Below are 25,669 nucleotides of genomic sequence, written 5' to 3' on the forward strand. Positions count from 1 at the left end.
CCCACCTCTCTCGCCCCCCACCCACTCTTGCCCCCCCAGTTCAAGCCCCTTACTCTAGGCAATTCTATGCTACTCCATTCCATCACTGTATGCCACTCTGAATCTTTACGCCACTCTACGCCCCTCCACTCTATGCCACTCCAAACCACAACACTCTACTCTGATATACTCTACGCCTCTCTGACGCTCTAAGCCACTCCCTCTACTCTATGCCACTCCGCTTTATGCCACTCCACTCCATTACACTTTATGCCACTCTATGCTATTCCATTCCTACACCACTCTGTGACCTTCACTCTCCGACAGTCTACTTTGCTGTATGCTACTCTGACACTCTACTCCACTCTATGCAACTCCCTCTATGCCACTCCACGTTACTTTACTCCACTCAGTGTCAATTCACAACACTCAATGTCACTTCACGACACTGTTACTCCACTCTGTGGTGCTCTACTCAATTCTACTCCGCTCTATGCCCTTTTACTCTGACACTACTCCTTCCATAACACTCAACAACACTCTATGCCACTCAGTGACACTCCACTTCTCTCCATGCCACTCTCCTTTATGCCACTAACTTTTATCCATGTTGAACAGTATCCATGCTGGTGTATAGCATATATTTATAGCTAAAACATATTGGCAAAGGCAATAGCTCTTGCATAGGCGAGAGCTAAAGGCTTTCCCAATGCTTGTATTATTCGGTTGGTTTTATTTATGTAGTAGGGAATCCGGAATAATGGAGAGTCCACTCTTAGATTTTCAATTGTTAAAAGAGAAATTAGTACAAAGGGGTGACAAAACAATAATGTTTCCCATTGGAGGACAGTGAACAGAGTATTCCCTTACTTAAGGACATCTGCACCATTAACACTTGATGTTTTCTCAGTGCTTCTGAAACAAATGATGTGTGTGGGTGAGGATTATACCGCCAGTGTGTACATTAGTCCACAGTATATAATTAAGTTCTAAAAGGGTAGATATGATTAACAAGCTTAGGGGCGAAGAGTGTTCTATAGGCTGTCCTAATTTAGGGTTTGTGGAGACTTTGAATGTCGTCAAGTGGCATATGTTTGGTTTGGAAAGAGCCTTCTCCTTCTCAATGAAACTGTAAATGCAGCACAAGAATATTGTCTTATGATATTGGATCTTGATTAATTTTGGTGGCTAACAATTTAGAGGCATCTATGTTCTTCTAGTAATCAATGCAGGTGCATTGTCAGTTTTCATTAGGCTATTATATCACATGGTATGCTTTTGAATAACTGAGAATCAACCCTAAATTTGAACAGCAGAACATGGAATTTCCTGTACTATTAAAATAGACCATCTGCTTATCAATAATGTGTAGCAATAGGCCAACAATTCACTTTTCTGTATTAAACTATCCTTTGCACTAGACATCCTTTTGTTTTTTATTTATTTGGAGGAACACGGTCATAGTATACAAATACAAACAGTTATGTCTATAGCAGATATACAAATTCAAAATAAATCATACATCGTACTTCTCAAGTATTTCTAAACAGTTAAGCTGCTGTGTCATAATAAACGTGTACAATCCTTCAATTATATCATGAATACATAGCCAAAAGATATCGCAAACATTTCCAATAAATTTAAGATGCCATGTGAAAACCAGAAAGAGAAGCATAGTAGAGTAATCCTGTGACCGGCCTAGATACTGTCATCTATACTTAATCCCTCTCGGAGCTTCCTTTTCTTATCCAGGGTTTTCAAATTCTACTATATGCCTTTATATTGCCAGACCTCAGCGCAAACAGCTTCTCTGGTCCCTGAACCTTGTTTATTTTCTCCAGTCAACTGGCATAACAGGGAACAAAGTCAGACTTCCATCTCTGTCATAGCCATCAACATAGTCATAAACAAAAGCTTCTGCGATCCCATCTGTATACCTGGTATTGGGCATATGCCTACTAAAGCCAGCGCTGGATTTTGCGGTTATTGAATCCCCCGTAAACTTATGGAAACTAAAAGCCCCTGTGCCTATTGCAAAACCAGACTAGGTGGGCCCTCCCTTCTCTACCCACCATTTCACATCTAAAACATTGATTTGGGAAGCTCTGGTTTACTTTATGCAAAAACTGGGAAAGTACGCTATACTAACCATTTGGTTAGAAGTTAAACAGATTGATTTTTAACTAATCACATTTAGATATTGTCTTTCCTGAGACATTTTGATGAAATCTGGGCATACAAGTCCGCTTTCACACAAGATACTAAGTATCAGTTCCACAGCTCTATCACCTGTATTTCCCATCAAATTCAAAACAAACTCCTTCTTGGACACCAATTTTTTAGGGTCAGTCACTTGCAACAACTTAATTAAAGAACTGTAGCACCACAGTAACTATTTTTGTCGTACTACACCATCGACTCTACCTCATCCTAGGTTTTCCACCTATCGCCCAGCAGGAAATACCCCAGTTTCACAAATCTGTTCTTGACCTATGTTGTTGCAGTAGATGGATCTGAAAAGGCACCTCCCTCTAATTCTGAGTAGTTCAAAGGGGTTTTGGAATTTATATAAGGTATCTTAAAAACCTTATAAAACTGTGCTCTTGTCTTAAAAAGCTCTTGCAATGTCTTATATCACACTTTTTTGGGATGCTTAACTAGTCTTGGCACATCTCTAATTTGATATTCTTACAGCATCTTATCCACAAGTTAATTCTGAAGGTGGGTACCCTACAGGGCTTGCCTTATTAAATCTAGACATATACCGCATATGAGCAAAATAATACATTTTGAAGCATGGGAGTGCCAACCTCCCTTCCTCCGTACTACGATATAAAGTGCATAGTGCAGTCCTTGAACTATTTTTATTCCATAAAAAAGAAGAAATAGGTACATTTCTTTCAGTAAAATCTTTTTTAATTGATAGTGTATGGTGCTGCAGCGAATAAAAAAAATTGAATAACGGAAGGATTGACATCTTGATTAAAGCAGCCCGTCCCAGCAACTTAAGAGGACGCGATATCCTCCCAGTAAATAAGTGTTTTACCTTAGACTAAAGAGGTCTATCATTCAAATCACATAAATCATTCACATCTTCCGAAAATAGACCGCCAAATATCTCTTAGGACGGACATGGACACAATCTCTGAACTCCGGAGCTAGTGCCTCTATAGAACACTGTCACAAAATGACCTCAGTCTGTGCTCTATTAACCCTATACCCTCCCAGCGTTTGAAACCCTAAGAATATCAAGAACCCTTCTTTGACCTTCTTTGTAGGGGCAAGCAAAAGCAACAATGTCTTCGGCAATCAGTTTAATCTTGGCCATAAAAGGTGCTGGTGCTTTAATCATTGGATTGTTTTGAATTGCATTCACCAGTGCCTCAATGCAAAAAGCGAAAGCAGGCAACCCTGCCTCGGTCCCTACAATACCCTTACAGAGCCTATCTCTGTGGAATTTAAAATTAACTTGGCTTCTGCATTTGAGTACATTCCCATATTGAAACCTATTATCTGGGGAGAAAAACCGAATGATAAAAAAGTCCCCAGACCTCAAGTTGGAATGCCTTTTCTGCATCCAACAAGAAAATTGCTGTGGAGATCTGGTTAGTCGAAAACATCCAAAGTCTCTATTAAGTAATTGGTATTAGTTCTCAGTTGTCTACCCGCTATGAAGCCATTCTGATCTTTGTGAATTAGAAAAGATGCCACCTTGTTGATTCTGTTTGCCAATAATTTAATTATGATTTTATAATCTGTATTTAAAAGGGAGCTAGGAATTGATATCAATTGGACCCTTGCCCTTTTTAGGACATTAACAACATTCCCTTGCTCTGATTGATGTGGCAAACCCACCTTAAAAATCCAATTGGCAACCTCCAATAAATACAGATTTAAAAGCGCTGACAAAATCTTCTAAAAATCCCCAGAGGAAATCCATTAGGGTCACACACCTCACTCCCGAACAGACTACATATAACCTCCTCTTGCTCAGTCAGTAACAAAGGACTATCGACCTCCTGTCAGCTTCTAAACGAGCCAGGCTAGGGAGAGAATCTAAAAAAGATTCCAACTGTGCCAAATTAACAGCATGCCGCATACTATAAATATTTATTTTTTTAAAGGCATTGATATCTTCATCCAATGTGCAATGTCTTCCTGTTTTGGGGCATCTGATTTCTCTATTACATTGCACGTAGCCTGCTCCAGGCCAAAAACTTCTCAGCAGAATCTCTTTCTTTGTACACCTTCTGACCATAAGTTTAATGTTGCTCAACATTTCTATTGTAAGAGTGTCGGGGAGACGCCTCCGTTTTCCCAACATCTTCCAATGAGTACCTGAGCTATTCTGCAAGAACCTATATATTCTTAGTTGACCTGGTCTTTCAAAGCAGCCTCTTCATCTTGCAAAGGCTTATACTGAGCTATATCCCCAGAAATTATAAAGGTGCAAAGGGAGGCTTTCATGGCATCCCAAATTATGCCAACTGAAGCTGATCCTTTATTCTAGTAAAAAAAAACTCTATCTTAATTCTACATGCCCCAACCCAATTTTCATCTTCTAAATAACATTTATTAAATACACATCTCACATTTCTAGTACCCACCTTCCTAGTATTCAATTCTAATTTCAAACCAGATAAGCCATTAGGCAGCATATCCAAACTTTAAAAACCCTCTATAGGTGAGATTAAACAGTAATCCAAACGGGCAGCTGTTTTAAACCTAGTTGGAAAACAAGTGTACTCTTTTTGGAAGGATTAACCACTTTCCATGAATCAATAAACCCCTAGGTCCACCGAATTATTTCCAAGAGGTTTGCCGTCTTGGGCTTCTACTGTGTCCTTTCACTAGAGGAGTAATCAAGGTCTAGCTGTTGTAAATAACTAATATCTCCCCTCTATAATCAATTCTGTACACCAACTAGAGACAAAATTAATTTACTACGAGGGCCAGGATTGTCTTCAACCAGGGCATAGAGGGACAGACCAGTGTGACTCATTAATGAGTAATTCCGCAGTCCATCTAACACCACCTCCCATCCAAATCCGCTTGCCACTTAGGGACCAGCAATTGAACATGTTTGCCAAAATATATATATAGCAAAGCCTCTGTTGGCCGCTTCCACAGAAGTAAAACATCCAAACCCAGCCCATGTTTAAAACATTTCAAACTTAGATATACTATTATGAGGGATATGGGACTGCTGCAGAAGAATCACTGTGGGTTTTTGATTCTTTATCCAAATTTCCACTGATTTCTTCATCTTAATATTGTTCAGTCCATTCACGTTAAAAGAGAACACATTCACCATCCCTTAAGGTTAAACCTTAAAAGCCTGAGAAGAAAGTGCAGAAGTGACAAGCGTGCCGAATGCGATTTAGTGGAAAAATTCGCACACATCTTACCACAAATAACATATTTGTCCAATTAAAGTGCAGCACACATGTCATATGAAAGTGCCTTAAAGTGCATAACCTAACCATCCCATAACTCTTCGTCTGGATTCCCATTGCAGTGCGGCCAGCCCTGTATCTCTTTGGACCATTGACATTTTTTGTTTCCATGTTGATAATGGCAAAAATATCCAAACCTGAACACTGAAACTCCCTTTTTTTCATCCAGATCCTCACCCCTAGACGACCCCCAGTGCACGGCATCCCCTATCCCAGCAAGAGGTCCACCTTTCCACCCACCAAGGCCCCCCTTTCCCTACCAATTTGCAATCAACACCTTGATGCTGTGTTTCTTCCACCAACCTACCTACCTACCTACCCACACACCCACCCCAACTTGCCACCTACACAGCAAGTCAGTCAAAATCATGAGAACAGCAAAAAAAGGGAAAAAGCCCCCATTATCCTTGTACTGTTTTAGACATCCAGATACACTTTCACCACTCTGTTTAATTACTGCCAGAAATGACTGCGCCTTTCTTATCCGAGCAAAAAAATTAAAGCAACCCTTAAACAGTACTTTTAGCTCAGACATTTTTCAAACACACAGGAGAATGCAAAGGAAAAACGAATTTTCCTTCTCATTGGCTTCACTTTTGTATTTATTTTTCTCTCCATTCTTTCTTCCTAGTTTTCTTGATTTGCTTTGCCTTAATTTGTTTTCATATTGTTCTTCTTCATTCTTCTTAATTTTCCTAGTGATTTTCTCCTCATCGGATTTATTTTCTTATTTGCTTTGTTCCTAATCTTGTCCTACACCCACCTACCCGTTAGGGTCTCATGTCTAGCTTGAGAGCCTATCACGTATGAAAGCCCATTTTCAGCGTCCTTTGTTCCCCTATGTTTAGGTCAAGCCTAGACAGCATTTGCGTTGTAAGGATGATCTTTTGTATGTAGTTTGTGGGATTGATTCCACCTATCATCCGCCCATCACTTGACATTTGTGCAATCCCTTGTCTTTTAAAATTCCTTCTTGCCAGTGGGTAATTCCTCTTCCTGGTCCCTCCTATTTGGAACTCATTCACTCCCTTGGAGTACTGTAACAGCATGAGACCTAACTGTGCAAGCTGGGGGTTGTATGCGATACAGCAATGTATGCTTATCTTCATTTACAGGCTCACGCAGTATTACGTTTATGACGCATTGGGTAGTCTGATAATGTGCTGCATGGCTAAACACTTATAAGGTCCCAAACACGTGACCTATTGGTTATGCCAATGCTTGTTGATATTGACTATGAAGCCCAGTTGGAGAGATAGTAGGTCTCCCCTTGAACTATTTTGAGTGCCTCATTTGTTAGCTGCCACCAGAGGATGGTAGCACCATTTGATACTGGAACTTTGACTTGTTCTTAGAATCCTAAAACTATCATTCCACTTTTGGATAGTGGGTCTTTATGTGTGAAAAACATTTTTGTTGTTTGTACCATGTGTGGGGGTTTATCGGCTGCTTCAGCTCAAATAACTCCTCTTGCAGCTAGGTTCATTGAGAAACCAGTACAAAGGACAGATTAACGCTAGTTTACTGTATACATAATAACATTCTATGAGGACGTTTAGTTCCATTTGCCATGAACTGTAAGCGATGCAGTAGTAAATGAACAATTACTTCAAGGTTTCAGAGGACTGGCAAAAGCAAATCAACCTGTCCCAACGTGTAAGTTCAGACCTGTTCCTGGGGGGTGGAGGGGGGGGGAGGAGGGAGGGCGGGGGTTCCAACTAGGCCCTTTCTGCTTTTTTGCCCTGTGTTTTCCCCTTTTCTGCTTGTTTCTTCCCTCTTCCTGCCGTTTCCATTCTCACGCCACCCAGCGCCACGTCTTCCCCCAGGCCCTACCCCTTTGAACAGGTCCTCCTGCCAGCTTCCGCTGCAACAGTTCTCTTGTCCAGCTTACCCTCAGTCTGCTACACACTGCTGCCTGTCTACCTGCTACCCTCTGTTTGATCCTTCTTTGCTCTTTTCTTGCCCTGTTTGGCCTTTCTGCTAATTTTTCTGCCCTCCTTTTTTACCTTTTCTGCTTGTTTGCTGTCCTACATTCTGCCTTCCCTACTCGTTTTTCCACCCTCTGTTTTGTCCTCTTCTGCTCTGCCTTTTTGCTCGTTTTTCTGCCCTGTGTTTTGCCTTTCTGCTCATTTTTCTGCCGTCCGTTTTTCCTTTTCTGCACCACTCGTTTTTTCTGCCCTCTGTTTTGCCTTTCTGCTCGTTTCTTCCCCTGCTCGTTTCTTCCCTCTTCCTGCTGTTGCTCAAGACCTGGCTTTTGACTGAGACCTCGCACCCCAGTGCCCAGATTACGAACTGCCGGAACCTTCCCCCCCCATCCCCGTAGTGACAGTGCTACGTTCTACAAATGCTGATTGATTGATTGATGGTTTCTGTATAAACTACAGTGAGGCGGGTTCATTGATTAGGTAATTAGCTGGAAGAACCTTCAAAGTTCAAAGCTCACCATTTAGCTTTGTTGTAAACACCAGAACCTGTTCAAATGTGCAATTGGACTCTTGCCTTACTCTCTGTTCTGCTTTTTTTTTATTTTATTTTTTTATTAAAACGTTTATTATCAAGAAGGCAAATAAGTTATTCACATTATCGTTATTGATCAGTAGTTTCACATTGTTACAAACATTCATCAGAGAGACGGATAATTCCTATTACATTCTGACGTCTGAGTCTATTCTCATATTGTGGATATGAAAGAAAGAAACGCAACCTTTTCGTACAGAATCCCACTTATCAATATACCGCACCCTGCTTCAGTTCGTAATTTACCCATTTGAGATATAGTAATTGGTTCTCAGCGAGTTCAACTAATAACAAGAAAATCGCTTCTATAAAAACCCAACTAATGTCATCACTACAATAGAATGTTGTACCCTGTCATATACAGTTATCATCTACTGCACATAATCCGGACATCGTTCAAAGGTAATGCCGTGTTCCCACTCCATCCCACCACAAATCAGATTTTCACACACTAGTCCGCCTCCCCTAATCTTCCTCCTCTTCCGATTCTAAGTCTTCGTCCTCCGGTAAGGGTGCACATGGTTCTCCCCTGTATTTATTCCACGGCAACCACACCTTATTCCATTTACGGGGACAGGCCCGCAATACGTACACCGCCCTCTCTTTCACCATGAGGAGGTCCATATTTCTAATCCAGCCAGTCACCGTAGGCAACTCTGGAGCCCCCCATTTTTGTGCAATGTCTCTTTTGGCCACTGTCACAGCCAACGTGACCCACAATTGTCCATATCTGTTCAGGTCAGTAGGGTCCCAAATGTTCAACAGGCACTTACGGGGTTCAGGCAGGAGTGACACCCCAAGGGCTTGGGAGACTGTGCGCATAATTTGTCTCCAGACTTCTTGGACTAATGGGCAATCCCATAGTGTGTGGAGTAGAGTTCCTTCCTCCCCGCAGCCTCTCAGACAGAAGGGGTGTGGTGCCCGCTGTATCTTGTGTAGAAGTGTTCTGGTGTAGTAGGTGCGGTGTAGGATCTTGAGCTGGACCAACCTGAACCTAGCCGAGATGCCCACTTCTCTTGGCGACGCAAGCGCTTCATTCCATTCTGTGTCATCCATGTCTCCTAGTTCCCCAACCCATTTCTCTCTAAGTTTCTGCGTGGGGTCTGTCAGGTTGTTAATCAGTTTTTTGTATGTAAGCGAGGTTGCCTTCTGCTCCATAAATTCCGTCAGTAACCTGTCCTCTAGTGGTGACGAGTCCGGGAGTATGGTGTCAGGCGGAATTGCGTGTAGTAGGGCGTGTCGGATTTGCAAATACCGGAATGTTTCACTGGGGTTCATACCATATTGCTGCTGTAGTTGCGAGAATGCGACCACAGAGCCCTTATCCCAAAGGTCTCCTACCACCGAAATCCCAATTTGATCCCAGTGTGCGAAGCCCCTACAGGACCTTAAGTTTCCTAATGATTTCGCGTCCCATAACGGCGTCATTCTAGTGATTTTCCCCTTCCACCCCAGTCGAGATTGTGCTGTATGCCATAAGGTTGCCGTATGTAACGTCGGTCCAAGCAATTTCCGAACCTGTGAGTGATTGTACAATACTGAGAGCATGCTGTCTGTCCCCAGCTGCGACCAATCCGCCTTATATGCGGGGTCATCCCGTGGGACGTGGATCCAGTGATTAATTATCTTAAGTTGGGATGCCCAATAATATAATTGAAGATTGGGTAGTGCAATCCCTCCGTCGTACCAGCTTTTAACTAACTTGTCATGTGCTATACGGGCTGGGCCATTGCCCCACAACAGAGCAGATACCAGTGCAGCGACCTGTTGGAAGTAGCGCGGAGCCACCACATGAGGGGTATTTTCTAACACATAGAGAAATCTAGGGAGAGCCATCATTTTATATAACGCTGCTCGCCCAAGGAGGGTTAGCGGCAGGGTAGCCCAGTACTTAACGTCTGCACGTAGACGTGTCAGAGGTGGCACCAAGTTCGCGGTGTAGAATTCCGCTGCATTAGCGGTGACGAAAATGCCTAGGTATTTAAAGGAGCCGATCGCTAATTGCAGGGGGCAGTCATCCCGCAACAACGGCTCCTGGCCCTTAAGTACGTATATTATAGATTTGGACCAATTCAGGGTGTAACCTGACGCTTTCCCGTGCTCATCGCACAGAGCTAACAGGGCAGGAATACCCTCATTGGGATTGGTCATGTAGATCAGCATATCATCTGCATACAGGGATACTTTATCTTCCCACCCGTCCTCCCAGGCGATGCCCCGAAACAGTGGTGTTTCTCTGAGCAAAACAGCCAGTGGCTCCAGTACCAGCGCAAAGAGTAGGGGGGATAGCGGGCACCCTTGTCTGGTTCCGCGTCCTAGGGGGAAGGTCTGTGAAATGTGACCATTCGCCACCACCTGTGCCATAGGCGACTTGTACAGCAGCCGTATCCACGCTATATAATTCGGGCCGAAGCCCATACGAGCAAGGACCGCAAATAGATACTCCCATTCCACCAGATCGAAAGCCATTTTGGCGTCCAGGGATAGGATTACTGCCTGTTCCGAGAGGAGATGTGCTCGCGCCAGGACTCCATGTACCCTCCGCAGATTCAGTGCCGTGCTTCTGTGCGGCATGAAACCTGATTGGTCGGGGTGTATTAGGGTGTGTAGATGCTTGATCAGGCGACTAGCCAGGAGTTTCGCTAGGATCTTCGCTTCCACGTTAAGCAAGGAGATAGGTCGGTACGAGGTGCACATCGTCAGCGGCTTGTCTGGCTTAGGAATGGCGACTATCGTAGCTGTGCGCTGGTCTAGAGGGAGTTCAGCCTTGTCCAAACTCTCTTCATACATATCTAGCAGGGGTTTGCTCAACATGGGAGCCGACGCTTTGTACCATTCCACGGGTATCCCGTTAGGTCCTAGCGCCTTGCCGGATCGCAACGACTGTATCGCCAATTGGATTTCATCTTCTGTTAAGTCAGTGTCCAGTTCCTGTTGCGCCTCGTGTGGAAGCGTGGGGACAGTAATGTGATCGAGCGATGCCAACGCCTCCCGTTCTGTGAAAGCCCGAACCGGTGTGTATATTTCTTGATAATGGCACGCCAGGGTGCGGACTATTTGCTCAGGGTGTGTCAGCAGCTGGCCATCCTGTGTGTAAAGTCTCTGAATACCTCTGTTGCAACCACCCCTCCTGTCCAACCAGGCCAGCATCTTCCCGGCTTTATCGCCCACGTCATACACCCTGTGCGCGGTGTTCGCCAGGTGTCCCTTGGTAACCGTTGTAAGATGGGCCAAGTGCTGTTGTTGTCTGAGGTGTAGCGCATGCGCAGTGGCAGGGGTGGGGTCGGACATGTGGGCGGCGTTCGCGGCATGTAGTGCCAGTTCTAATTGAGCGAGTTCACTCCTGGAGTCTCGTTTGTGCCCTGTGATAGCCGCTATCGCTGCGCCGCGCAGGACTGTTTTGTATGCCTCCCATAGTACCGAGGGTGAGGAAACTGTGCCTACATTTTCCGTAAAATAGTGTGACATGGCCAATTTAAGTTTCTTTCTAATACCAGGGACTTGCAAGTAGTTGGGGTAGATTGGGTAGAGCCTGGCGCGCTTCCTCTCTTTAGTCGTAATGTGGAGGGACACTGGGGAGTGATCAGATACACCCCTGGGTAGGATCTCTAGTTTGTCCACCGACCCCAGCCCCACCCCCAAAAAGAAAAGGTAGTCAATACGTGAGAGACTGTTGTGTGTAGCGGAGTAGTGCGTGTATTGAGTCGCTGTGGGGTTCAATTGACGCCAAACATCAGTGAGGCCTAGCGCGGTCAGAAAACCAGGAAGCGTGGCAGTCCCCCCTCTGGCGTTCCCGTATGGGAAAGGTGTCTAACTGCGGGTCCTTTTATGGCATTGAAGTCTCCCCCAATGATCATGTCACCCTCTGGGAGGTCAATTAGAAATTGACCCAGCGCCGGCAGTGCTGTAGAGTGCAGCGCCGGGGGGATGTACACGGACACCACGTTGAGGGGTTTCCCTTCCCACTGGCCATACAGTGCCGCAAACCGACCCTGATCGTCCATCCTGCGGCTCTCAACCATAAATGAGGAGTTCTTCTTAAGGAGTATCCCAGTGCCCCTGGACCCCGTAGTGAACTCCGCATGTACCGCCATGGCATACCCACGTCTGTCGAGTGCCTTGCAGGTAGACCCAGCCAGGTGCGTTTCTTGCAACATCACCAAGTCAGGCCCGTGACGTTTGATGGTTTGGAGGACCAACCCCCGCTTAATCTTGTCTCCCAGTCCTCTAACATTCCATGTGAGCAGTTTTAAGGGGGATACCACTGTCATCAGCGGCCCGCCGTCAGCGGGTGTGTCTCGAGCTTGTTGGGCCATTCGGGTTTATGACCAGTGTGATTGACGTGTGGAATCGGAGTGTAACACATATGCAATGACTTGTGCTAGGGTACCCGGAATGCACGGCGTGTAGTAGGGCCATGTTCCATACTGAAGTGGTGATGACTAAGAACAGTAACCATAACATTACAACTACCCCCCCCCCCCACCCCCTCCCTGCTCCCCTGCACCACGGCCGAAAACCCGCCCGCTTCCCCAACTTGGCAGAGTGCTTAATCCCGTCCCCATCCATCTTACTTGCTCGTAGGGTTGGTGAGACCCCTACAGGCACCGGCCGATGCCCGCCCTACTCAGCTCCACCAGCTTCAAGGTCCCAAGGGCTACAACATGCTGACACTCATGCAGCCCAATCAAATCAGCCCCTAACAGGTTGTCCAGAGTCAAGTGGGTCTCTTTCAAGATCTGAGTCCAGTGCCGCTGCTCCTTCCTCGTGCACGGGGCTTCTTGACGGTCGGTCCGGCGGTCCTCCGCTGCGCTGGCGTTGTCGGTCCCTGTGTGGGCGATGAGGTTGGCCCACCTGTCGCCATCCATCAAGCCATTCTCTAGCCACCTCTGGCGTGTCAAAGAACCACGTTTTTCCCTCGGCCACAATGCGCAATTTGGCGGGGAAAAGCATTGAGTACTGCAGGCCTCTGTCTCGCAGCTCTTTTTTCACATCCGTGAATGATTTCCTACGCCTAGCCACCTCCGCTGTGTAGTCTGGAAAGAAGGCCAAAGTTGAGTTCTGAATTTTTACAGGCGGGGAGACTCTCGCTGCTTGTAGGATTGCGTCTCTGTCCCTAAAATTGAATAATCTGGCTAGTACAGGCCTTGGAGTGGCGCCTGGCTTGGCCGTTCCACCAGGAACTCGGTGCGCCCTTTCAACAGAAAAGAAGTGAGATAGACCTTTAGGTTTCAGCTGGGTTTTGATTAGGTCCTCGACGTATAAGTCCATTGCAGCTTTACCCTCCGATTCCGGCAGGCCTAGGATGCGGACGTTGTTTCTTCGGGAGCGCCCTTCCTGATCGTCGAGCTTCTCCTGTAACTGTTTAGTGACCCTTTCCATGCGCTCCATGGCAACTTGCAGGTCCGAGGTGTCCTCAACGAGCGATTTTGTAACTACCTCCACCTGAGACACCCTCTCCGCCATTTTCTTGAAGTCCGCCTGAAGCAGAGTGACCTCGGAAGAGAAGGAGCCCACTGTCGTTTTGACCTCGGTGAGGGTTTTCATAACGTCCTCCAAAGTCACCTTGGGAGCACCACCCGTCTCAGGAGTTGCTCCAGCAGAGTGGCGGCCGCCATTCTGGGATTGTCCATGTTGGTTGAACGCAAATTTGTCGAGCTTCGCCTGTGTCGACGTACTCCTTGTGCCCTTGCCGGCCATGTTGTTGTGGCGATGATGGAGGTATACGTATCCGGCTGCTGGGTTAGCTCTTAGCCTATGAGCCGCGCAATTCCCCCGGGCGTCGGGCAGTCAATCGTGTGGTGCACCGGTTCCAAGGGGGCGCCGTGTACCCCCCACAGGGCCCAGATGTGTTGCAGCCGGCGGCCGCGACGACCAGCACGCCGGTCTCCGAGAAGTTCTAGCGCGGCCTACTGCGTGGCCGGACCCGCACTCTGCGTGCACTGTAGCGCTATTAAGCGCGGTGTTGCGGCGATTCTTCAGCGGGTTCCTGTCGGGGGGCCCCCTGCGGATTGCGCCCGACCCCCTCCGTGCTCCACTACAGCACCGCCAATGCAGGACTGTCCGCTCAAACAAAGCGCCACACGAGGACGCCCCCTCGCCAGGATAATGGGGCTCAGACGTGCCCCCCCTCCAATGTGGGGTGAGTCTCGGGCCAGCAGCAGCGCAGGAAGACGGCAGGGCCCCCCAATGCAGATTGCCTTACCCTGGCGCAAGAACGGCGTGTCCGGCCGCCCGTTTCCTTCAATATGGCGCCGCCCGGGACCCAGGGAGGCCCTCGCCGAGAATTGCTCTGCCCCTATACGGTGCCTTCGGCCAGTCCTGGTCCAGACAGCTCCCTCAGTCCACACAGGGGGCACGTGCCGGATAGGCGGTGTGGTCGCCCACCCCCGTGACAGAGTGCAGCAGCGGCCGGCCGGCGTCACAGCGCCCGGGCCGAGGAGGATGGACTTCCGCCCGGGTCCGCCAGCCACTTTAGGTCGGTGCGGCTAGGCAGGCGCAGGCCCCAGTACGTCGCTTCGGATCGGAGCAGTTCCCGGTGTCTGTTCACCACCGGGGTCGGAGCAATTAGCGCTGCTCGGGTCCCCGAGCCGATGTCGCTCCTTCGAGCGGGCGAAGAGTCGGATCTAGGTACGGATAGATGATGCGGGCCGTTTAGCCTGGAGGAGCTCCCGCTTCAAGCTGCCACCATGTTCGGCAGTTGGCCACGCCCCCCCTCTGTTCTGCTTTTAATAAAAAATATAACATGCTAGTATAGCTGCAGTGAGGTATTTTAAACTCTTATTCAGTTTGTTTTGGACCAGCAATCATAAGTCCGTTTTCCTGATTTGTGGTCAGTATATTGCAATTGATTTGTGTGTTGTGGTGGACAGAATGCATCACTCTGCTCTTACCACACAGAACATTGTCACTGGACTGCTCTTTGTACAAAGGTATCTAGATCTCTTTAAAATACAACAGTTACCAACTCTGCTAATAGCCAAACTACTTTTTGACAACAACAAAAAAATCTCTAATAATTTGTAAATATTTGGGAATGGTATGAATATTTGAACAATAGAAAATATACTTACTGGAAGATAATGACGGTGGCTGTCTAAGGTGGATGCACAAATGTTCGTTTCTTACTGTTAGACTTCACAGCCTCTTGTATAGTTACAACTCCTGTTTATAAACTCACCATGCCTAGACATGGAAGGAGCCTAAATGCTACCTCTGAAGGATAGCCTCACTCTAGCTAGTGTACCTGTTGGGAATGTAAACAGGTATTGAGGTAGTGATTAATGCTCTTTCCTACAATCCATAATAGATTAGCACACTGTTGTGTGGCTGTCTAAAACCAGTGCTGCCTTGTGCTGCAAATAAAAAAGATTGTTATTTAACGTTAATTTCATATCTTTCCGCTGTTGCATCCCTAATTGTTCTATTTCTATGGATTTAAAGCATTGATTCACGTTGGACATTTTTCAAATTAACTTTATCCATTTTTTCCTCTTTAGATTTGTTTCCCTAAGGTCAACATATATTCCTAAATGTGCCTTGATAATGGCTTTGATAATGGCTTTATACGTAGGTAAAATTACCCCAACGCTCTACGCTTCTCTTAATGCAAAAGAATACCTGCCTGGAAACCTGCCCCATAGCATTGTATGCCCTTATTGAACACTTTACTCATTTGGTACTCCGGTCTGATTGAGGAAGTTTGGACCAGATCTTTTTTTGACTAAATGCTCTTAAGGGCACGGAACCTTGTCTGCCACTGATCTATCTACTGTGCAGTGTTCCACACCTCACTTTGTAATGCCATGTCCCTTCTCTACATATAGTCCTACTCCATTTGAATCATTAACTTGTAAAACATTTCACCTCTTGTTATTCTCTAAATAATAAACAACATTCAGCCAATACAAAAGTTTGTTGAATGCTGCTTATCGGGCCATTCTGCTACACCGTGGCATTAATCCTATTGATTTCTGTCAGATTGCCCCCCTTGTTGGGCTGGCCATTTCTTCTGTGGTTATATGGAAGTGAATCACCAGGCAGAATTACAATACTGAAATGCTCTTCCCCGAACAGAGAAAAATGATGGTGGTGTCTTGCAGTGGTCCACAAAATACAGCAAGATAGCTGAACTATCCATCCTGTCACTGAAGATGTTTGAAGGGATAGGAGGGACTAGAAAGAGCCATATTCACTCACTGACTGACTGGCAGCAGCCAGTGAGAATGCACAAAATACAGAGGCCATTTCTGATTAGTCTAGGGCAGCCAGTCACCCTTTACAAACGACCTGCTATATCCACAGTTCTCTTTGCCTGCCCTCGACGCATGAGATCCGATTGGACTGAGACTAATTCCGATTTATTTATGTTGTTCAAAAAGTAACTCTGTGTTCTGCTGTCTTTTGATTTGATAAATAATATGAATTAGTAGAGCAAGTCGTCTTGAATGGCTTTTAATTTTTTTTAGGTGCCTTTGTGTATTTGACATATTTTTATCTGGTGCACTCCTTTTGTGATAATATCCATGGTAATTTGTTAGTGTTAGAACTGCTAGTTATTTTTTTCATCCTCTATGTAGGCTTGCTCCATTGATGTTTACATTGTGTCACATTTATGATAAGATTTTTTTTTATTCTACTGAAGCATGCCCTAACCTGAAAGGCAGCACAGTTACACTGTTTATTTGTAGATAATGAACATGATGAACTTTGTTGTAAAGTTCTAAGTGTTATTTGTGCAGGGGACAGTTACTCCTGTTAACATTGTCCTGGAATAAGTGGACATGTAGGCATCTTCTATTGTAATTTCACGTTTGGCATGACTATCCAAATATGTTCTTTGTAGCTTAGATTGGTGTGTTTTCCAAGAAAGAACAAAATTACTTCTCATAGTGCCATCGGAGCAAAGTGAAAATACATTTTAATTTTTTACATTACTTGAAAAATGCATGAAAACTAGTTTTATTCATTAACTTTGGTTTATACTAAGTCGCTATTGCAAATATGTTCATGCTACTAATCCATGGCACCTGTTTTATAACCTCTTCGGCACTCACTCCGTTAAAGTAAATTTACTTTGATAACATTGATTTTCATGTAAATGTATAAAGTTATTCTGTAAACCACTTTCATAAATATTTGATAACCTTTGACCTAACTAATTCCTTACTCTAACTGATCTACAAAACCGTCTGTGCAGGAATCTTTAACTGAAGTCGAAGACAAATATAAGAAAGCCATGGTTTCCAATGCCCAGCTAGATAATGAGAAAAGCTATTTGAATTATCAAGTCGATACGTTAAAGGATGTTATTGAAGAGATGGAAGAACAAATGGCGGAGTACTACAGAGAAAACGAAGAGAAGTCAAGGGTAACTTTACTTTTAAAATATGTTACTAAATTATTGACACCATTAATGTGTTTTTTGGTCTGTGATTATCTTTGTGAAATGCATTTTTTTCTTGTCCATATATTTTAACAGTGGGCAAAATGTAGGTGTAATCTCTATTCATCCTGTCTGAAGCAAGCAGTTTGTAATTTTAGATATTTTCAGCACCATTTCCCACACACACTACCAGCCTTACATTGGTTTCTTTTTTACCCTTGAATGAAGTCTAACCTGTAATGTGCAAGGGTGAAGGCTTCACTTGATTCATGCCCATCTATATACTGGGCTGTTGTTTCCTGTGCTCTTCTTAAATGTAATATGACCCCTGGCTTCTCCAGGCATATATTAAACCAGTGACATACGAACCGAACTAAGAAATGTAAAAAAGAAGGAAGGCTACACAGGACATTAGTGGAAAGATGAGCCCAGTTTTACGCTCTATAGCAGAGGTCTTCAAACTTTTTTGCTCTGAGCCCCCCTTAAGCAAAATGTTTTCAAATGAGGTCCCCCTCCAAAACTATATTGCAAAGATTTGGATTGTAGAAGGAGGAGGAGGAGGGATTATCACAGAGGGCGGCGATCATCAGATAATTTTTGGGGTGTTCATCTGTAGTTTGTAATCCACACTAAATATGAGTTTATAAAAAAAGCAACAGCATCAAACAAGAACAGAATTGACCAAAAACACTACCGCCCAAAATTGCAGTGCTGTGGGGTCCAATGCACTTCACCTGCTGCACTAATGATGGCTATGGTGCTGAGAAGCAGGCCATCTCCTCTACTAACACTCATTCCCCACCATGTGTGACCATCACTTCAATCTTGAAACAAGGCTGGTTTCTGTCTGGAAGAAAATGAGCTACTGCACAATGCCCCCCTTTTTTGTGCCAAGGGCGCAATTTACCCTAATGCTAGCAAGGAAAATGAGCCCCAATGCCCACTTAGTATTGTAAAACATTCATAATTATGATTGAGTGGGCCCCTGTGGAAAAGTGTCACTGTGCCTGTTTCACTAATGATAGGTAGTGCCTTGCTGTTGCCGTTGATGATTGTAACATGGGCTTCCATCTCACACCATCCCTTTCCCTCCCATATCTCATCATCCATCTCCCTCTCTAGGCTCAAAGAAACCATGGGCCAGCAAGTATTCCCTGCAACTGCAGCACCAATGATATCCACAGCTCTGTGAAGCAGGCTGTCTTCCCTGCCTAATAAACAGGGCCACTACTTTTAGGCCAGATGCCCAACGCAGGCTTTCTGCTTCCTTGTGTGAAAAAAACAACATAAAAGCTCCCTCTGCCCCCCCCCCCACCTCCCCCCTGTACCAGGCCCTGTTATGTGCGTGCACAACCATGGTGACCTGGGCCCTAATGCTAACAAGGAAAATGCACCCATGTTCTTTTTCATAGAAAGACTGCCATAACTGGTGTCCGGTGCCCACTCACAGATGGTGTGGAGGGGTCCTGTGCTGTCAAACATGTAGTAGAGAGCTAAATAAGAAACATGCGTTCTCACCAAGGTGCCTGCTACGTGAAAGAAATGTGTGCAACTGTTAACCACCACATATAAAGGCAGCTTTGGAGTCAGTGTAGCTTTTAATTAATGCAGTCACTCAGCTTAGTGGTGACAAATATGTATTCTGTTTAAGATGTAATATATGTGTCCGTTGAAAGGAGTGCAATCTTTAAATGGACACATATAAAAATACTTGCACAAGATATAGTCTGAATGCTTATTGCTAAAAGGTTTATTTTTAAAGCACTTGTTTTATATAGTGTAGTACAAATTTTAAATAATGGCATTCACAGTACTTTCTGTCACAATTTGGGACCTTGTAGCACTGTAAACAAGTCACTATTCCTCACTGCACCAATCAGGATTTAGTTCTGTGACTCTGTCACACACGAAGACATCCGCAGTGATCACATTAGCCAACTGAGATTTCGTAAGACAAAACTGTAATTTCCCTCAGGTTAGTTTAACTTGCATGTATTATTCAATTGAGGTGTGTGCATGTTTTTATAAGCAGTTACTTGAAAGTGAACAAAAAAAACAATAAAATGCTTTGACATTGAATTCACACTCACTGACCCTGCCCCATACCACTCAGTAGTACTCATTAGTATCATGTTTCATTTTCTTGTTTTCAAAGTGTTCGGGGTTTGTGATCAGTTATTGAACACAATCAATATATACCATTTATAGGAGTTGTAATTGTATATTGCTCTATGGTGTTGAAGTAACATTCTCATGATGTATTATGTTTTGTGTGATTTGTAGGCATTTAATCGTCATTTCTACTGTAAATATAGTTAGACATTAGGAGACTTCATTAAAGTGCTATGTATTCATAAAAAGTCACATTTCTGACTCAACATTCACATCGTTATTGCAACTATGATAACTTTGTTGTACTGTAGCTGGCCTCAGCTCTAAGCCACTTTTCAACTAGACCCTGGCTGCTTGTCCACATCCACCCAGAAAGCCAACACCAGTACTCCCAGTTAGCACGAGTACTCACAGCAAGCACCAGTACTCACCAGTGGCGTAGCAAAACCTAAGGGGGTCCCCTCTGCAAACTACATAGCAGAGGGTCCCCACACTCCAGACCCAGTCTGGAGCTCTCAGGCCAGGGGCCTGCCAAGTGCCGGAGGAGGACCCCCAGCTCGGGCCCCCGCACTGACAGGGGCATGGATACGCCACTGGTACTCACAGCTTTGATAGTTCTTGACAGTCCTTGCCATTGATAGGATTAAATAAAAAGTCTGACAGCCAGACACATATTTCTAATGAACCTTCTACATATACAGCACTCTTACACATACATGCATGCATGCACACATGCACCTCCCCTCACACACAGTAAATAACACAATTAGTAGCTTTCTGAGACAGGCATACACACGCACACATTTTAAATAACCCTGCTACATATATAGCTCTCTTTCATACGCACCAGCACCTGCACACAATGAAACAGAACCGGAATACATATCTTTCAACAGTAAAGTGCAAGTACAATTTGAAGGAAAAAAAACACACTTCCTCCACTGGAATACAGAGGGGAGCAAACTAACCCTTAAAAGACAATTTAACAAAGCCTTTGCGCAGTTTCAAGATTGTATCTATGGGCAGGAACAAAGGAGGAGAAGTCACTCATATGGGTGCAATCAATGTTTTAAATACTGGTCCTAGAACCTGTGAGCAAAGCAATCTTCCGTCATGTAATTCAAGTGCTTTCGATGTTTACCTTGCAGTGCCTCATGCAGTCAATTTTAAAATGCTGCACTAAACCAACTAACGCTTTCCAGGCATACACTAAGCATGTCCTAACTAATGAGGCACTCCTCAAGTAAGATGAAAACTGCAATGTGCCATCTTTGCCTCTATTTTACAGGAAATAGCCCCCTTCTTAAAATAGAAAACAATAAGTCGTCACCATTAAAACAGACATTTATGAACGAGTGTATGAACACCTCACCGTTGTCACTTTTTTTATGCACGGTAACTACTTCATGTAAATGAAGACAGCCTAGAAACGCGCCTTTCCCGCTTCCAGGCTAGCTTCATTTACATGTAATTGCAGGTCCATTTGCGCCCCCCCTGGGAACACATCCACGCCCCCCCACGGGGGCGCGCCCCACAGTTTGAAGATTTCTGCTCTATAGGAATGTGAAGGAGGACCAAAGCTAACTCCGTATAATGTAGTCATTTAAGTTACAGCCCGATGGTAAAGCATGCAGAATCACGCTAACTTTTTGAATCTTTGCAGTATTTCTGGAATCGGCAGATTTTTACAGGCAAGAAAAACAAGCATTGAAAATGCAATAGGTCTCACCTTTGATTAAGATAAAGCCATTTGCTTTGCATGGTATTGTATAGCAAAGCAAATGGCTTTAACTTGATAAAAGGCGAGACCTATTGAGTTTTTAATGTTTGTCTTTTTAAAGTTTGTAGTATATGCCCGTGTGTGGAAAACAGGTTAATCTTCGGACTTTCTTGCACAGAGGTCAAATAGCCGACACGGAAATGAAGAGCTGCCATTATGCAGCGGGTCCACCACTCTGGGGTTAACCTCTCAGGCTGCCGGTTGACGGCAGATGGCTTCGGCCTCTTCTGCCCAATCTTTCTGTGACCGAAGTGGGCTTGTTGAGCGCCGTGGACAGGTGCGAGTGGCGAGGCGTTTATTCTGTCACCGTGTTTGAAGTAGTCACGTCGCCCACCTGAGCCCAGAGACAGGCTTTTTTCGGAAGGCTGTTGGCATGGTGACGCAGCATTAGTTAGTGCCCATGCTAAATATAAATGTTTGCTCATCTGATGAAATTACCTATCTAAGCTGAATGCTGAGCAGACGCATCGATTTACTGACGAGGGCAACGAGAAGCCGCCGATAACAAAGGCCTGCTTACCCTCGGCCTCTTGTTTAATTTGAGGAGTCGCAACAGTGCTCCGTGACTCAGCCTCCCTCTCGCGGATGCCGAGAAAAGCAGCGCTCCCACTACAATAATAACATCCTTTGTGTGCCCGTGCCAGACCGAGAGATAGCAGGAAGCTCCTGCCTCTGCCAGACCTGCCAGTATAGGCTAATTCCAGAAATGTTTCAGATATTTGGAGCGGGTTTCCGGGTGGAAGAGTGATGACGAAGCTGCGCAGTGTGAGCGGTCCCTGGGATGTGCCCCGGGCTACTAGTCACCCTTCTTTCCCCCCTTGTGGACTCACTAATGTGCAGAGTTTTGGCAGGCGGCTTGTCGGAGGAGCGGCCGAGGCTGTCACATGCTGGTGACTGACGTATGTACATAGGCTTTCTTATGAGCATGTTCGTTGTTGTATTTACATTTATGTAGCGTTTCCTACCCCCAAAGAAGCACTGAGAAGTTTTAGGAAAGAGACAATTCTAAGTGTCAGGAAGTTAATGCTTTTCTTCACGATTGTTTGTTGACAGGATCAGAACACTGAGCTTCTCTCTACTGTAATTCTAACAAGGGAGGTCGGCCAGCTGGCGCGCAGTGCAAGTGCGCGCACATGGTGGCGTGCTTTCACTTTAAACTGTGTTTAAAGTGAAAGCACGCGTGTTTATCAAGTTGGCGGCGGGCTGTCCACTGGCTTGCAAGCACGCGCATGCTGTTAGGTTTGGACAAATGGCGAGAGAACTGCCATCTTTGTCCATCCCTAAGCGTGCATTTAAGGCTTTGGGAGAATCGATTGCAAAAGGTCCTCTCCATGGCGAGACAGCGCATGCGCTGCTTTCGCCAGGCGAGACCGAACGATGACCGCAAGCACACGTGCCTTATTTAACAAAGCCAATAACATTTAAATTGTGAAGATATAAAACCTATTTAGTGTGCTTTCCGTTTTGCGTGAACACTTTACCTAGATACATAATCCTCTGATGCTCCATGTTTGGTTTAGTTTATAACTCTACTACTTTAGATGGATTGCTGACCAATAGCATTTTATTACGAGTTTGAGTCACTATTTCAGCCCGGGCCTCCTGTCTTTTATTCAAGTGAAAAAGGAGTCTCAGAATATATTTTGTTCTACACAACACTACACAACATTATCACTTGTGTATTGGCCTAAAGAGACGGATTGAAGAACCGCTACCGTACCAGACAACAAATGTGTTGCTAAGAAGGATAAGTGTGAAATTGTTTTATTCGATTTTTATGAAAATACCAACAGTGTGTACTTAATAAAAAAAAAGAAGCACCTATTCCATGGGTCCATGGCTATTGTAATGTACAGTTTGGAAATACTACTGACCACAGTAAACAGGTCTGCAACAGAGGTTCATCAATTACAACCGAAAAAGGTCAGCCACAGAGGTTCAGTCATTATTAAAGAGGTACACGTGTGAATTAATCTGCATATGCGTTTTAATACAATCTTTCTATAATTCATTAGAATCATTACGCATGCACCTTTTTCATGATGCCTACTAAGTCGGACTTTTTAAAGGCATTTGTTACCAGCCTGAACATCAACAGCATCCTGAGTCTCACCATTGTCTAAACTAATAGGCTCATTCTTTGATCAAATGCACATCTGTTGCTGTTTAAGACAGGCCTAGAGATGGTGGTCAATTAACCAACTGTCAGCTAAATGAGAAAATAACAGTAGAAGCCCACAAAAAGTAAAAAAAAAAAAAGTTTGTATTTCAGGATCCTCGGCCTCCATGCTGCAAAAAGATGGGGATACGAAGAGATTACAGTGGAATTGCACAAATGACAAATTCAGTACCAATGAATTGTCCCTGAATGCTTACAATTCTCCTTGAAGGGAACAGACAAACTAATAAGGAACCCCCACGAAAGATGGTCCAGTAGGGCCTTCCAAGAGTGAGTGATGGGGAGAATACCAGAGGAGAGGAGAGGATAGTGCAGAGAGTTCAAAACAGTTGACAAGGGCTACTTTTGTTTCTGTAGGTCTCATCTGCCTTCCTTTAATTTCCACCCCTTTTCTTCTGGCAAATTATCATAATTTAGGGACTTCCCTCTTAGTTCAGGAATCAACTTTTCTATTGAAATTAGTCCTAACTAAAACAGTGTAATTATATAGTTGATGATCTCTCCAATTGTGTGAATTTCTGAAACCAGTGTACTCGTGATTTGACTATGAAGACGTTTGCTGTGACCATTCTTTGAGCTAGAAAACAAGACTGCCATGAGCTGTTTTTTGTGCTCTATTAAATCACTGAAGAATCATCCTCAATTAGGAGACTACCATTCTGTTTCATAATCTCTGATCAAGAATATTTGTCGCTCGGCAGACTTCATACACTATTGAAAGTTAAGTACCAATATAAAATTAATAAATGTATATACACCTTTCAGAGCCAGGCTAGTATTCTGACCTCCAGTTAAAACAGATCTACAAGTGACTCCTTGAAGGTGAAGGCCGTACAGTTTTAACACAAAACATGCCATGGCTGAGCCGGTTTAGAAGAGCTCTGTCCACAGGGGATCTAATTGTAGGAGTTTGAAAAGTGAATAACGTGGCGAGTGCTACTTTGCGTATATAGCTAATTCGAGAGGTACAGGCCTTCTGCACAAACACATTTAAGAGCACATTTTAATCACATTTTATTTTGATTTTGAAAGGAAAGTTTTACATAGGAAAATGTGCATAAATTCATTGTTTCAAAATTGTTTAAACGGGTAGGTGTCCTCTACCCATTTTTGAAGATTAGTGGTATGGCTCCCAACTGCCATATACCTTCCTTCTCTGGTTGATTAAGACACAAGATCTTCAAGTATGAGGGCCCTATTCATAACCTGCATGTGGTAGTATTTAAAGTAATACTCCAGTAGTACTTCTTACTCATTACATAATACTGTTAACAAACCTATTGGTGGAGATCTCTGCCTCTCATATCTTCTCTATGGGGAGATCTCCTCACCGGTGGCAGAGATGTCGCACACATAGGTAAACATTTTTATAGTAGATGTTGGGAAACCAGGGGTATTGGTGAGAAAGGGGGAATAATTACTCAAAAATGAGCTAGTTTAAGAGAAATGTATTTAGTGGTTTGGGTGGTACAGAATACACTCCCAAAATAGTAAGATGGTTCACAAAATATGCTTATAAAGATTCTACAACCCTAATGGTGTCAAAACAGACTTGCAGGGGACGTGGCCAATCATCATGGCAGCGAAGACATGACTTCGCTCGGCTCCATGACAGAGCCCAGCGAGAAAGCGACTAGCGATGTCCAGCCCCGACTAGATGGCCAAAGGAGAGCGGGGACTGAACATACGAGCTACAGACAATCGATGCGGGGGAGCGTGGCCGGATCAATCTTGATGTATCGGATCCGCGGCCGCCTAATCAAAATGGCGAGTGGACTCCGCCATCAATGAAAGCTCGAGCCTCCCGTGGATCAGAGGGAGAACAAGCATCGGGGCAGATTTCCCGGGACACCGGACGCCTGGCGGACAGAGCGGAGACCCCACGCTCACTGCAGAAATCAGCACAGTAGACTAGACTGACCATACGAGCACCCAAATTGGCGGCCACGCTCAGCTGCAGCGCCTAACGGCCATAGAAGATTTCCTGGAGGCGTGGACCGCGCTGGCTCCCAGGAGGGGGCCACAAGTTGAGCGTGTGCCCCTAAATGAGTGCTCCTACCAGTGTGACCCTCAAGACGGCATGAAAAGGTGAGGTTGCCCCACCGGGGCGTGAAGGACTGCTGGGGCCACAGGCAATGAGCGCATTGGGCAGGGAACAGCCAGTGAAGGGGGTAGGCTCCATTGTGCCACGCTGCATGCCAAGGAAGGTTACAACCCCAAAATAGATGCTTGACCCCTTGCCTGACCCTAAGATGGCGACG

The 25,669-nt window shown here is 44.9% G+C and overlaps 1 protein-coding gene across 12 annotated transcripts in view; it reads left to right on the top strand.

Annotated features, from left to right (window-relative positions):
• The window catches only part of LRRFIP2 (LRR binding FLII interacting protein 2), a 387,303-nt gene that overhangs the window by 254,563 nt on the left and 107,071 nt on the right, over positions 1-25,669 (top strand). For all 12 annotated transcript variants that reach the window (XM_078688284.1, XM_078688283.1, XM_078688281.1 and 9 more), the window contains one exon: positions 17,152-17,322. In XM_078688284.1, the coding sequence (XP_078544410.1) occupies positions 17,152-17,322 (171 nt within the window). The remainder of the gene's footprint in view (positions 1-17,151; positions 17,323-25,669) is intronic.

The sequence above is a fragment of the Lissotriton helveticus genome, chromosome 4_1, assembly GCF_964261635.1.
Source record: "Lissotriton helveticus chromosome 4_1, aLisHel1.1, whole genome shotgun sequence".
NCBI lineage: Eukaryota > Metazoa > Chordata > Amphibia > Caudata > Salamandridae > Lissotriton > Lissotriton helveticus.